The sequence below is a fragment of the Larus michahellis genome, chromosome 5 (assembly GCF_964199755.1).
Source record: "Larus michahellis chromosome 5, bLarMic1.1, whole genome shotgun sequence".
Taxonomy (NCBI): domain Eukaryota; kingdom Metazoa; phylum Chordata; class Aves; order Charadriiformes; family Laridae; genus Larus; species Larus michahellis.
The window spans coordinates 33,049,900-33,065,439 of NC_133900.1; the positions used below are offsets into that span (position 1 = coordinate 33,049,900).

Genomic DNA, 15,540 nt, shown 5'->3' on the forward strand with positions numbered 1-15,540 from the left:
TCAGGGGTGGTCAGGAGGCTTTCTGGGCCCCTTAGCCTAACAGAGGTCTGCTTTATTCAGTTTGTGCCCTAAGGCAGTGCTGTTGTGAAATGTGCCCAAAGCAATACTGCTCCAACAAGATCTTGTGGACCCCTTAAACATAGAGTTCTCCACAGTTGTGTTATCTTCCAGTTGATCAAGGCAAATGTAGTGGGTTTTGCCTGTAAGGCTGGAGTTGAGAGTTTGTGGGTTGCAGAGGTCCCTTTTAAGATTCTGTGTAGGGCAACTGTTCCATGGAAAACAGCTAAGTTTTTACAGTTGAGTGCCAGCAATAAAACTGATTTAAAAAACAAGTGCTTTTCTTGTCTCTTACAACAACGTGCAGCTGAGCATGGAAACTTACCCTGTATTCATATTTTTATGATTAAATGGCTGCTTTGTGCTGCTCGTATACCTTGTGCCTTGAAACCCTGCTGGGGCTGAGCAAAAAGTTAGATGCTTTTCCTACCAAAAGAGGAGTTGCAGTTGCTGGACCAAGCCACAATGATGGGTGAATGCAGAAAGTCAAACCAAATGCAGTTCTCTGTGCCTGGTTGTTGGGGTTTTTTGTGGTGTGTGTTTGCTGGGTTTTTTTTTGGGGGGTTTTGTTTGTTTCTTTTTTAAATGTGGGACCCTGTTTGGAAACTGAGCTGTGATGTGAAGACTTTACTTTAAGAACATTCTAGTGTTTCCAAAACTTTCTTAGAAACACCTTGAGATACTGTCTTCCTTGGTAATGACTATCGACAAGTAAATAAGGTGGGACCTTAAAAGCAGCCATCCTGCTTTTACGGATAAGGGAGAAAATGAGATTATCTGGTTGGCACATGCACTCTCTCTTGCAAGTCATCTTCAGAATACCAGAATACCTCCTTCATCCTGGAAGAGGGGTAGGCGAAGGCTGACTGACTGCAAGAGCACAGCTACGCAGCAGAAGGATCTTAGTGAGGCAGTGTCAATTGCTTTTTATAGCCCTTCTCTTAGAGAGCCATCTGTACGTACTACAACTACATTGCCACATCCCTCAAAGAAATTTTCTAATCCTTGTTTTCCTGATGTGTGTTGACAGGAGGGATCAGCTATTAGTGTTTGTGTGAAGGCAAAGGTAATGGATTCATCAGGAACTATAGTTTACAGAAATAATGTAGTTTAAAGTGGCAGTAAATTGGGAATAAAAGTTTGCACTTAGCATATGAGCATTTTCTATTATCTAGGTGATACTGCTAATACTGTTGGTCAAGCTGAAATTGTACAAGAAGATTAGGCTCTGTCATAGTGAACTGGAAATCTTACAATATAGTTTGGTTTCTTCGACACACTGATTCTTAAAACAAGTTTAACACCCTCAATTTAAACTGCAGTGATAGCATTGTATATATCTCTAGCAAAGGTATTGGCAGTAAAACCTCCCCAGACTGCCATATCGCATTAAGCAACTGTGATTTGAAGGGGCACCTTTACAGAAGTGAAGAGCATTTTGCCTACGTGTTTAGTCAAGCCCTTGATGCCTCTTTTGAGAATGACAAATAATAGAGGTGCTTTTGATGCTGTCTGAAAACTAGACAAAGGGTCAGCAGTCTGTTTCATTTAGACAAGCAGATGTTTTATAACTGCTTTGTTTTTCCACTGCTAAACTGTGGAACTTTGCCTAGGAATAAAACCTTCAGGTAAACAACACTGTGACCATTTGTTGCCTCTGGCTTGTTTCATATCGCTTTTGTTTTAAAAGAAATTGAGATCAGTTTTGTTTGCTTTGCTCCCTGCCAAGTAGTGTTGTTGGAGAAATGACAAGTTGGGGTCAACTCCTGCAAATTTTAATTTTATTGGAAATTAGAAAGGTATCTTGTAGTATAAAAATAGCTAAAAAAGCATTGGTTAATTTTGACATAAGTAAAAGCTTGGCTTAATTTTGTGAATGACCTTGTGTAGCCTACACTGGGGCATATACAGTAGCTTCTAGTTAGTCAGAAGCAGCGCACTGCAGGACAAAATGCAAGGCTGAATGACTTTATCTGTAACAGAATTTTTCAGGTCCACAGACGTTCTGGTGCCTCTGGAAGCTGCACTGAGAGGTCCACACAACCATTTCTAATACATAATCTGAATTTTTTTAGTTCTGGGCAGTTACAGTGCCACCAGGAAATGCTGAGGGTTGACAATGGCTAAAAACATTACTATGTCTAGAGACATTTCCCTCTATTGCAAGGACTACAAGATGCAAACTGTTAAAAGAATTTTGTTCAGTATGTACAGAACGTGTCTTATTTGGCTTTGTGCGTCTGGATTGCTGCTAGTAACTGTGCATGGGTATTGGAAAATAATTTTGACATCTATCTAATTAGTGTTTTGGCTTTATTTCTTTTCACCACATCTCTCTGAAAAAACAAGCTATGCACAGGCACACATGCACACAGCTGGTATGACTTTTGAGGTTATGCTTTTGTTTGTGCTGACAAAGTGGTACTGGTCTCTGTGCACTCTTGGCTGCATCTTTGTAAAGTGAAAAGTTCCTAGGCTGTCAAATAACTCCTAATAAACCTACCACAGCCCCTCTTGTGTTCCCTTCTTCGCTCCATCCCCCCATTGCTCGGTGCAGTGACTGTTAGAAGTTGATTTCTTTTATATATTAACATATGCCATATATATATGTATTTGCCATTACAGAGTTTATAGTTCTAAGTTGGATTTGATCTGTGGAGAGATGTCATAGGCTATACAGTCACATCATATTGGGGTTAGTATTTCAGATACCTGAGCTTGGCTTCTGGCATGTTATTAAATTGCAGTGAATCACTTCCTACCTTTTCAAACCATGATTTCTTCATATATGTGGTACCAGTTTCTTTGTAAATGGCTGTGAACATCTTACAGTGGGAGACCCCTAAAAAAAACCTAGGAATGAGCATTTGGTGATGGTAAGAGGCAAGAAAGCTACTCTAGAATTTGCTGGGAAAAGTTCTGTGTTGGGTGTGTGTTTGCCATTTGCTCTGCGTTCACTCTCTTCTGGACTGTTTTATTTTTTTTTAAGTAGGAGAATCAGATTAAACTGTTTAGCCCAAGTTTGTGCCTCTATCCAGACTGGTTCAGTCTTTTCATGCCTTCCTCACCCTCCATATGCATTTGCTTCCCTGCAAAGCAAATAGAATGGATCTCTGAGTATAGTCCATTGAAATGGCCTGGAATGTGACAGCTTGTATAGCTGAGAAGATTTTGGGACTCCCTCTCCGTAGGCTACAAGCACAGCTAGGAGCTGAGACTGCTTTCTGAAAAGCAAATGCTAAGCATTCAGAGTATCATGCTGTGTTGACAAGCCTACCTGTTTGTGTTTCCTTGCTCTGCATTCTTTATGTTCTCAGCTACTTAAATTAATTGTGTGGGCAATGCAATTGCCCATTTGTTAGTAACGAAAAAGACTAGCTCATATCCTTTCTTTTTGCTGTATCAAATGCCTGAATTAGATGTTACAACGTCATTGCTTGTAGCTGAAATAAGCAAGCATTTGTGTATCAGTTTCATAATAAGAATGTCATGTATGCTCTGTTTTGTGGGGTTTTCTTGTGTGTGTGGTGTGGAGTGTTTTGTGGTTTTTTCTGTTTTTTTTTTTTTTTTTTGTTTTCAAACTTATGCTTTTAAGGGAACAGTAGCTTCAGAAAAAGAACATGAAGAAGAGTCATGGTGGGGCTGCACCTAAATAGCCTGAAGCTCGGGTAGGGTGGTTTGGGATGAATGAGATCAGCACAGCTGCAGGAAGAGGAGAGCCGGAGGAGGTCTTGCTGCCCTCTGGGGTAAGAAGCTGCTAGCCCAGGGCAGCAAGACAGATCTGGAAAATGACCAATCCGGAATACTGCTTCCAGGCACCTTACTTCCCCCCCAGCTTGAAGCAAAACATGCTTATTTTGCCTTCATACTTATAGGCCAGAATGAGAAGACTGACTTCTTTACGTTGCCAAATTGGCTAAGAGAAGTGATTAGCGTACGGAGATAGGATGTGGAATTCAGGTTTGGGTGTTTTTTTTACAGATATCTTCATTTTGCACTTTTCTGCTGCTTGTGGTTGTGTTTTAAGGTCATGCTGTTTTCACACACTGCTACAGCACCACTTACATAATTTTTGGATGGTTTTAAAAATAGAAACTGACATTAGGCAGAGAAGCTGCAGTGGAGAGTACTGAGCCAGAGATGGAATAGTAGTGATGAAAAGAACAAGGCTGGATAGGAAAAGTAGAGGGACATGGAGCACTTAGTGTAGTTCAGGAGTGAAGGCAGGGAAGAGGCCCGCAGAGAGGTGTGTGCAGCAGAATTTCTCAGTCTTCCCGCAAAGTCTTTTGGGCTCAGGGAGAGCAGGGAAAGAGCGAACAGTGAAACAAAGACCAATAGAGAGTGTAAAGAAGAGTAGAAGAGAAGGGATAGGATCTGTGCAAGATGAGCGTACAAAAGTCACAGTGAATGGTGATGTTGTTACTTCAACTCTATCAACTCTTGTAGGCTTTTTTAATGTTTCTGTGTGGTAGTAGTGGGGTATTTACATTAAAGGTCTTTGATTTTTGGAATGGGGAAAAAGATACTGGTTTTAGGAAATTAGCTAGATCTCATAGAAACAAAAACTTTAAACTCCCAAAAGCTTTTATTGAACAATCTTACAAAGTGACTGCTACATATAAGTTTTGTGTGCTTTAAAAAAATCTGCTCCAAATAAAGTATTTTCTTTAGACAGCACGACATGAGTGTAAAGAGTCTCACTGTGAACTTGGAAAGAGTTAAATTTATTTTATCTAGGCTTGAGGGGAGTTGTTCAAAAGTTGGAGCAGGGGAAATGGGGTCTAATTCATCCTCCTTTTTCTGTTTTCCAGTATATCAATTTCTGTGGACAAGAGGAGAGGGACTTCAGTCTTTAGGGACTCTTGCTCCAAGCTGATTTGCAGTGCTCACAATTGCACCACCAGAAAGCAATAAAATAAATACATAGAGCAACAGTAACAGAAAGCAGATGTCTTGCTTTTGCAATTGAAGAACTGGAGAAGGCAATAAGAAAATAATGGCAAATGACTGTGCATTAGGATGTGTGTATATATGTCTTGCTTACTTATCAGGCAAAATGGAAAACCCCAAGCTGGTGAAAATGAAAGATACATTAACAGACATGGTACCTTGCTTTGAAAATTGGGGTCATATGGGCTTAATTTTTTATTATAAAGCGTCATGCTAAGAGTTCCGCAAGATGGAGCAGACAGCTTTTCTCATTGTGTTCTTGGGTCTGTTTTTCTACTTTGGATGATCTATAAAATCAGTCATGTCTCTGATTCAGTTGAGCAAAATGTGTGGAAACTGAGATCTTTTTTCTTCCCTGTGTGTGTTTTGTATTGAGAGGGAAAAGGTATTACTTTAGATAGTTATCTGTGAAGTATAGTTTAATGCTTTTTTTTAAAGCTGCACATAAAATGGAAATAGATTTGACGTCTTCTAGTCTATATCTGAATGTTGTTGTGAACCAAAATGGTAATTGGTCACCTACACAGCATCTTCATTCACTGACTGTAGTGCATGGAGTTTTCCTCCTGATAATGTCTCAAGGCAAACAAGAAATGGGCTTTAGGAGAATGCATTCTTTTTAAGTATTAGCATAAATATGTAAATGTGCGTGTATGCTTTGAGCAATTTGCCTTTTCCATGGTCACACATGTGTTTAGCCACACAAAAATGAAATGCTTTAACAGCTTGTGTTGAGAATGGAGAAGTATTTGGAACTGGGGTGAATGGAAGAAGGAACAGGGCAAACTTTTGATACTTCCTTCCTTGTGATACTGGTCTGGCCAAAAGCTGGAGAGTTGAGAGGATGTCCTGTTTGTTCTGTTTGAAAGAATGCTAACTGACGTATTCAAAGCAGAGTACACATCAGTGGCACGAAGGGAAGAAGAAAACTGCATGAAACTTCATTTTAGTTTCTGTTTTGGTACCCTTTCTCTGTCAGGGCTACTAAAAAAACCAAACAAGCAACAAAAACAACAAAAAAATCCTTTGTGCTCTGACAGACATTAAGCTCCTTTTTGCCCTGGCTTAAAAGGCAAAAAGACTGATTTGGCATAAATACTTTAAAGAAAGCAGTGACTATTCTGGCTTTTGAAATCTCTCTTAGTTGAGTCTAAGCACAGAGTGCTGCTGAGGAAGTACTTAGGGAAAAATTATTCATCTGGGGTTTTAGAGTAAGTTAGGAACTTGTCGGTGCTACTTTATATATTACAAAGCTCAGGAGTCCTGTGTTTTCCTGGTTGTATTTCAGGATGTGAAATATTACACTTTGTGTTGTCCTGATCACCGCTGTGCATGTCAGTAAAATACTGTTCCTTGTGTTCCTGTGCTGTGCTGGCTTGAATCGCACAGAAGGAAATCTTGCTCTGTGAATAACCTACAGCATACTGCCACGGAAGAAACGCTGAAGTGCCCATAGGAATCTTGATAATTTCCTTGCTAATGCTGTGCACAGAGTTCTTGTGGCAGCTCAAACAAGGGCAGGTGGGAGATTTTCACACTACCTAAATATGGAGGTCAAAAAGGGGCAGGGGGAAGAAGAAAAAAGCTCTTGTGAGGAAGCTCTGGTTCTGAACTCTGGCAATTTTGACATGTTTCTGCTTGTGCATTCGTATTGTTGCAGTGAAGGTGAAATTAGGTGGCTGCACTATGGTTCCTTCTCACACAAGTCTTTAATGTACCCACACGTGGACATACACTGGTTTATGCACGTGGCTCATTAACCAACCTTTTCCTGCTTGGCCTGCGGCTGTCATGTTTTTTCTTGAAAACTGGTGTCAAGTTATTTAAGAATGTCAGCTAATATGAGAAGTTCAGTATGTGAAGTAATGTCTGATCACTCTACAATCAAGCTCTTCTCTTTCAAATTTTTTCTAGTATTTGCATTAGTATTTACCACAGCAACCTTTAAATGAAATGCTGTGCTGTATGATGATGTAACCCTAGCAATAAAGAATCACTTTCTTCCATGCAGGCGAGACTGGGAGTAAGATATGTGCAGCTTGAAACACTTATTATCAATCCACTTCTGAAAACTGCATGTGAACTTCACAAGTAGGGAAACATACAAGTACTGCTACACATTCTACTTTTAGATATATATATAACTATAAAAGAGAAATTTGAACACGTTTGTTTGTGAATAGAAAACCTATGGCTGAGAAAGTACTACTATGCAAGTTTTTTTTGTAAGGCTACAATACTCCAGAGGAATATTTTAATATTCTCCTGCAAATTATTGTTTAAAAAAGAAAAGTATGAAGATTTTACAAGCTGTGCCTCAGATCCAGTGACCATTTATAGTCAGGCTAAATGGTCTTCCTTGATGTCTGTGGAGAATTGAGGCTGTTTTTCTCTGTAGAGTGTTCTGTAGATAATGAGGCAAACTTCCACCTTTTTATTACTCATTGGAATAATTTAATGGATGTAAATTAAATTTTCCAGACTTAACTAAGATGATGTGTATGCCATCTCACCCTCTCCCCGTGTGCTTCTGATGTGAAGAGATTTTCTTTCTGGTTACATGCAATCAGAACAAGACTGTCTTAGAGACATCTGCAGAAGGGCTGCAAGATAAGCAGGATATGCATCATGTTTTACTTCTGTCTCTAACAGCAAAAATACAGAGGGATTTTTGCTAAGCACTTCCAACTTTTTTTTCAGGACACACAGGAGTTTCTTAATTGTCAAGAAAATCCAAAATTAATCCTGGTGAGAGGTGTAAGTCTCCTCATGAACATCTGTCTTCTGCCAGTGGGGATTACTGACAACATTTCTGTGTTTCATCCCTGTAGCAGGCTGTGTTTGTGCAAGGGTGGACCTTTCTAGGGCATGGTTGTAGGGGTTAGGTCAGTGGTCTGCCTAGCTCAGTATTTTGTCTCAAGTAAAGCAAGTGGAGTTTGTCCAGGGAAACAGGCATTTCAGCAACAAAGCATGCATGTAGTGATCTTTTCCCGATTGTGTTCTCCTAATGAGCAACAGTGTAAAAACTTCCTGAGCCAGAAGCTGTATCAAACTCACTTTTCAATAGCTATGGATCCTCCATTAATTTATGTAATCTTTTTTCTGAACGCTATTAAGCTTTTCACTTCCACAGTATCCCATGATAAAGACTCTGTGATTCCATCCTGAACCTTTTTCTCCTAATGAATCTTGTCCATTGTTCCTGTTTCATCAACTGCTCAAAAGGCAACTGGACAGAGGTTTCTGTTTTGAGATAGGGAGAGGACTAAGCAGCATGTAATTCTTTGATCCTCTTGAAAACTCTGAGAACTGTTTCCTGTTTCTTCTTGACAAGCTTGCCAGAAGCTGGACAATCTCAGTTTTTTAGGTGGTTCAGCTCAGTATAGTACAATCTCATTACCCAGTCTGTAAATTGAGATGGGCTCGGTCTGGATTGAGACCCATGTAGTCTACTATAAATCACCTTTTGCAACCCCTGAGGTAATCTTACCCTTAAGTCTCAACTTCTTGTGAAGGATCAGGACACTCGACGGGATTAAATTTAATAAAGCTAGTGGATCTGAGCCAGACTTGCAGCTGATGCATATGGCATAAGTTACATTTGTATGCACTGATCAAATTATTTCGTTCTAGTTTTCCACACTTTGTTCAAAACCATATTAAGCTATTTGCAAAACATAATGTTTTGTACCTCTCTACAATTAACAATTTGCCACTTCCAAATGCAGCTTATGGACTTTTATGATAATATAGGTTTTTTCCCTCACTCCTGTTCCTTCAGCCTTGGTGCATTTGACTGTGTAAGAAAGAAGTAAAGGAGCCTGTTACTGCCAAAAAACACCCAATCAAACAACAACAAAAAAAAAACAACAAACAAACCAAAACCAAACTTAACTGCATTTGTTTGAAAGTTATTTGGAAACTTGTACAGCTTTATCTCAAGTTTCAAATAATCACTGCAGTCAGAAGGATTAAACACACTCTTCTGGCAAGCTTTGTAACCATAGAAAAAGAGCAGTCTTGATACAGGTAAGATGACAGTTTTTGTCTCACGTGGTATATCTCAGGAGGCTGTACTGACATTCTCAAATCCATCTCTTGTACTTATAGACAATTAAGGCTGCTGAAACAGACTCTCTTGACCCGCAGTTGTGTTTTTCCATCTAGGAAAAATTTCCATTTATCTCTTATTTAGAATAGCCAAGCCTACGACAGTTCCCTTTGAAGAATGCTGTTTTGTACTGTTGTTTAAATTTACAGTCATGACTCAAGTCAAAAAGGAGAGTTTCGTTCCCAGTTAGTATAGATGGGCTTCTGGGTGAGCTGGCTAGGTGTAGTATGCATGGTCTTTTGCTCAGCTGGCAAGCATGTTCAGAGCAGAAAGTCACAGAGGTGTGAGGGATGTTCGGGAACTTCAGGGTATTCCAGTGTGCATACTCGACTTGATATTGAGTTATGCTTTACAGATATTCTTGTAGTATATAGCTAAAATTGCCACTTAAAAAAAAAAGTGTGTATAAGGAAGAAGGAATCTTTCTTTGAAGCTGTTGAAATCACTTCTGGGAAAGCTTAAGTTTGATATTCCTGCCTCCTCCCACTTCTCAACAGAAAAACATTTTTGTCCTGTTTTGCAAAAGAAAAATCATTAGGATACTTAACTGTTTACACAAAACTTAAGAGAAAGCATACTATGTGCCAAAAATAATCTGTAACTGCATTGTGGAGAAGCCACAAAGTAAACCAGAGTATGATGTTCAAGCAACATTCCATTACATGTCCCAAAACTAGAGTGACTATAGTTTCTTTTTAGCCAGCACTTAGGTTTTAAAAAACCAGAGATTAAAGTTGGAGAGAGAGACATTTAGAGATGTACTTGAACATCTTCTATATGTTTCTTTTAAACATTCCACATGATTCGTACTGTATCAAGCCAAATACGCAGTGGTGATGTTAGGAGACAGAGTGCTTATTCTCCCTGTTCTGTTTGTGTCACTGGTCTTTAGCGTTGGGTTTGTATGGAAACGCTGCAGTATTTGGAGGGAAATGATGCACTCTAAATTATTCAGTGGAAAGGAGAATACAGTGACATAACAAAATTGTAAGTGCTGTTCCCTTTTCCATCATGGGGGAAAGACAGTGTCTTTTGAGTTTGGTGTGTTTGAGTCCCTTGGAGGAGAAAGGGAATGTAACTTCCTTTACCAAATACAGAAATATCCAGTATCAGAAAGGTCATAAAATGTTGGCTTCAGGGTTCTTAAAAATTCTTACTCTTTTAGACTAGCAGTATTTTTTTTTCTTCCACAGAAGTCATGGCTTATGTTATATTCAAACAGTATTCTGTGTTTCTGTGGACAGCATTGCTAAAACTGATGGTACATGTCTATTAAGGACTTTCTTTTAATACATCTCTCTCACTGGGAGAAAGCTGTGAGGACAGTTGTTTTGTGCAGGTGGTGGTAATATAACAGTAAAATAATGTGTTGCTTGCCTGTGGAGTTTGCTTTGAGTCTGACAAGCTCAAAAAGAACCTTACTTGCTTAATACTGAGAAAGTGACACTTACTGCACCTAGTATTTCTGTGTGGAACATCCCTGAATGAGCTGTGCAAGTTTTCAATTCTTCCAGTTACAATGGTTGAGTTGTAAAATAAACAAATACATATTTTAAAACTCTCGGTAAGTCCCTAAAGTTCTGATAGAGGATGAGTCAATATGTATGTCTTAAAAAAAAAAAAAAAAAAAAAATCCATAAACTTACAGTTCCTGCTCTGATATATGTATTTTTTTTTTCCTTTAGTTCCTTGGCATAGCGTTTCTTGGGATTGGATTGTGGGCATGGAATGAGAAGGTAAGTTGAGTATACCACCAAACTCCATGTTTTTACTATTCCAATATTTCATCAGAAAAAGAGAGAGAAAAAGGAATGTGCTGCACACTTTGTGTCCACAGAGTTTCTACTGAAACAAAAATCAAGCCTCTCTGTCAAATAAAACCTTGGCTCAGCTCACCTAGAGGAGGATCCTTGGCATCTTTCCAAAGAATGCCTTGGCAAGAAATCATGGCTGACACTTGCACATAAAATAACCGATTCAATCCATTCACGCTCAAACTGCAGCTCAGATACTAGAACAGTCTACCGAAGGCAGTATTGGCAGTGTGTCTCTGCTGCATGTGTCCCTAGGAATGGAGAGGGAGCCTACATGTCTCAGAGGGCAGCTTCCTGAAAATAAGACTCCTCAGCTTTGTTGCCTTAACGTAGCATGCTAATTGCTGTTCCTCTTAAACAACAACAGAAAAAAAACAAAAAAACAACCAAAACAAAATGAACCCCCAAAACCAAGCCAAACTGGAGACAGAAAAACTGTTGTTTTTTCTTGTGCAAATAAAACTGTCCACTGGAACTCTCTGTTGCAAGACTGTAAAAACTTGGAAAAGGGAAGGAAGGGGGGTGGGGAAAGAGAAAACATTTGTGAACCAGAGCCTAATTTTCAGTTTGCTTGCTGCAGAACTTGGGAAGAAGATAAAATATCAAGCCATAATATACAAAGCAAGTCAGGATGTGTTGGGTTACTGGATTAAGAGTTTGGCTCGCTAAAAGACTACAGCTAAAATTAAAGCCAGAGTTTCCTTTTCTTCTTTGTTTAAAAGATTGAAAATAATAAAACCTGGCTGATAACAATGGTGCTATGGTATTCAGTTACATAATGTGTTTTTTTCTTCTTTTAATGGAAAACACTAAATTACAAATTGTTGTTCACTTAAGGCATAATAACTGCCGCTTGCAGCAGAACAAATAACACATTGGGAGCACTGGAGTTTTACTACTTAAAAATTCAGGACAAATTATGCTGGTTCAGAAGTGAGTTGTTAACTTAAATTCTAATTGCTCTGTGCATGTGCCTTGGATGTAGATAATGACAAATAGTTGTGGGATATTATTTAACTCACACTGTATACGCCTATATATATGTATATTTACATACCATATGATACTCTTGTTGGATGGCTTGAATAGGCTTGGAAAGAGGTGCTGTGATTTTTTTAATTTAGCAAAGATGTAAAAATATATTTTATTTAATACTCTGAGCATGCTTACAGAGCTTATATCTATGTCTAAGCCCCAGAGAATTTTATTTTGGAGTAGCTTTCTAGGAAAGATTTTAACACTTTTTTCATTTTTTTATCATCTCAGTAGGTAACACAATTCTTTTTCAGAATGAATAAGCAGATAAAGGGAAAACAGCTGTAGTCCAGTGTTTGAAATGTAAAATATACCAGTCCTACAGCTAGAGGGTGTTCTGGCAGAATAATTTGCTTGGTTTGTGAGGTTTAACATATTTTCTATATGGGAAAGTGCACCCTTCCCATTCCTAGGAAAAATGCATTCAATTCATAATTGCTAATAGCCAGAAGTGAAAGCTCATGTTTTTACATGAAATTTGGACATCTGTTATCAAGTCATCTTAAACTATTTTTAACCAGATCCTGAAAGTGGGAGAAAATGCTGTGTTGTTTCTAAGACAAGCCAATAAAACCACCTCGATCAGTTTAATATGCATTAGCTTAGGCTCCATATAGAATAGGTTTTTCTGTATAAATTAATAAATAAAATAATATTTTATTGGTTTAAAGCACAAGTCTTTCCTTGAAAATAAGCATTGTTCCCCAGCTTCTCTAACTGTTGTGTCCTGCAGTGATTAGTGTGGACTGTTTCAGTTCATGGTTGTATCAACTGAAATGTAGCATAAGTATAGCTGAACTGCAGAGCTCTTGAGCGCAGACAGACTTGATTTTTGTTGCAGGAATTATGCAAAAATGGACTTGTGTCAAGCCAATTTGAGACATTTCTTTCACTCAGCTTTCTAGAGGACAGGCAATGGCCAGAATCTGCAGCCTGCAAGGCCCCATGCAACTTAGTGGGGGGCAGATCGGTTACATCCGAGTTGTTCTTGCTGCAGCTGGGGACTTGGAGGTGAAGGCCAAGTAAGTGAAGCCTAAGACTTGAGAGCGCTGTAACTTAACTGAAAAGCACTTCTCTAGCTAGACTGCTCCTTGCCTAAGGCTAAGGATTGTGGGCTGTTGTAATGGTGTACCCTAAAACGGCAAAGCAGCTTTGCAAAGAAGGTTCTAGAGGTCCTGGCATACACCAAGTCAAACATGAGCCAGCATTGTGCCCTTGAGACAAACAAGGCTAAAGGAGTCCTAGGCTCTACTAGGAGTGTTGCCAGCAGGTTGAGGGAGGGGATTCTTCCCCTCTGTGCACTGGTGAGGCTACACCTGGGCCAGTTCTGGGCTCCCTAGTACAAGAGAGGCACTGACGTACTGGAGAGTCCAGCAAAGGGCTGTCTAGATGGTTAAGGGACTGGAGCATTTCTCCTACAAGGAAGGGCTGAGAGAGCTAGGACTGTTCAGCCTGGAGAAGAGCAGGCTTGGGGGAATTTTAATGTTTATAAATACCTGAAGGGAGACTTCAAAGGGGACAGAGCTGGGCTCTTCAGTGCTACCCACTGACATAGGCAATGGGCACAAACTGAAATACAGGAAGTTCCCTCTGAACACCAGGAAATGCGTTTTTTACTGTGAGGGTGACCAAGCACCTGCACAGTTTGCCCAGAGAGGATGTGGAATCTCCCTCTTCGGAGATATTTAAAAGCGGTCTGGACATGGTCCTAGGCAGCCAGCACTAGGTGTCCAGAGGACCTTCAGAGGTCCCTTTCAACCTCAGCCATTCTGTGAAGACTGCTGTCCTAATGAATGAGGCCTTTATCAAAGTTGAACTTGATGCTGCTATTGTATAACATGTAAACAAAATCTTGTAAGCTTTTTTGCAGGGTTGGGTATTCAGAAGGACTCTTCTACTGTAAACTGATTTGGTGGTGGGGAGGATTTTGATTTACTTCTATCTTGAATTGTGTGGTTGTATATCCAGCTGTGTTGTTTTATAACGCAGCCATCAACTTGTATATACTTTTGCTGCTTCACAGAATCTTTTGAAGATAAAAAGATAGTGTGCCAGGCCACATTAAAAATGCAGATGTAAAGAAATAATCCACATTTTACAGAGTCCTGTTTGCTGCTGGCTGAAAACAGTTTGGGGTAGATTTGTGGGTTTGATTGCTAGTTTATCTCTTTTTGCTAAGTTGGCTTGAATTCTCCCTTTTAAACTTTGTTTTAAAGAAGGAAAAAAAGCATACTACGCAGTCTCGTGACCTTCCTTACAGGCTTTGCAGGGAGGTGACAGAGCTCATTTGTCAAATAGGCAATAGAATTGGCTTGACAGCCAGTCAGCCAGCCCTAAACAAAAACTGGGCAATTAGCATTCTGAGTCATGAACCTGAAAGAGAGCTGGGGGGCAGGGTGGGGGGCAATAAATGCGGAGGATGAATAAAGCTATCTATACATGGATGCACTATATCGTTCACAATCTCTCAAGTGTTTTCAGGCACGCTGGACTGGGGCTTGTACCATAAAAAAGTTCATCCATGGCAGCTGATTTCACCCTCCCACCCCCCTGCAACAGTGACAGGAACATTGTTAACATATAAAGAGCCTGTGCTAAGCCCAGGCAACTTAAACTACCTTTGCTCAGCAGCAGGAGAAAAATGTTCGTTATTTCACTGGCTTTTATTAACAACTTCAAGCCATTTCTTCTGTTGACTTTTTAAAAATAAACTAAACTTGTACAAAAGGTCTCTTTCCCTCCTTGTTTGTGTATATTAATAATGTGGTCTTAAGGGTCATTGAAAGTGTTCATGGTATATGATGCGACTAGGTACTTGGGAAGATAAGCTTCCTGGTTCTCTCAGCTGCAGGAGATTTATGTTCAAGAGCAGTGAGACTAAGTGATGAATTACTGTTATGTCTTCTGAGACCTTATAAGACTGTCCATGGAGAGGGAGCTTTTAGGAGGAAAGCACTGTGGCCTTGGGGTATACTTTAAATAGGAGGTTGCAATGCTAGAGATACTGAAGCGTGGGGAAGAAATCTGCAAATCCTTGCAAAATTTGTCGATTAAACTTAGTTCATGTAGAAGGTTGACTGACTTGAAGAGGGAGAAGTGTACATAAGTTTGGTTTCTAGGCTTTTCTTGTTAAGTCAATATAACCAGAACACACTCCATCTCAGAAGTTGTGCACAGCTTGGAGTACCAATATGGTACCTCTGTGTGCCAGCATAGTATTCTTTAGTGAGCAGAAGCTCTAAATCTGGATCTCAAGTTTTAAGCTAGACTTCTACATGGTGGTAAAAGGTGTTTTGGGCCTGGTTTGGTGTTCTGGGACAAGCTAAGCTCCCTACATACAATCAGTCACAATTTGGCATACCCAGCCTGTCTCTCCTTGCCCCAGAATGAAAATTATAGTTGTTTTCAGGAGAAAACTCTCACTCTTACTGTCCCAGTGAGTGGCAGACATCAAGAGGGAATGATACGCTAGTCACTCCATAATTCTTGTGCATACGTGTCTATCACGTAGTTCTTCTAATGACAATTACTGACAAGGAAACGTTGCACATATCCTGTGGGTCCTTATGGTCT

The 15,540-nt window shown here is 39.7% G+C and overlaps 1 protein-coding gene across 1 annotated transcript in view; it reads left to right on the top strand.

Annotated features, from left to right (window-relative positions):
• TSPAN5 (tetraspanin 5) overlaps positions 1-15,540 on the top strand; it is an 83,123-nt gene that overhangs the window by 50,745 nt on the left and 16,838 nt on the right. The window contains exon 2 of the mRNA XM_074589509.1: positions 10,804-10,854. Within this exon, the coding sequence (XP_074445610.1) occupies positions 10,804-10,854 (51 nt within the window). The remainder of the gene's footprint in view (positions 1-10,803; positions 10,855-15,540) is intronic.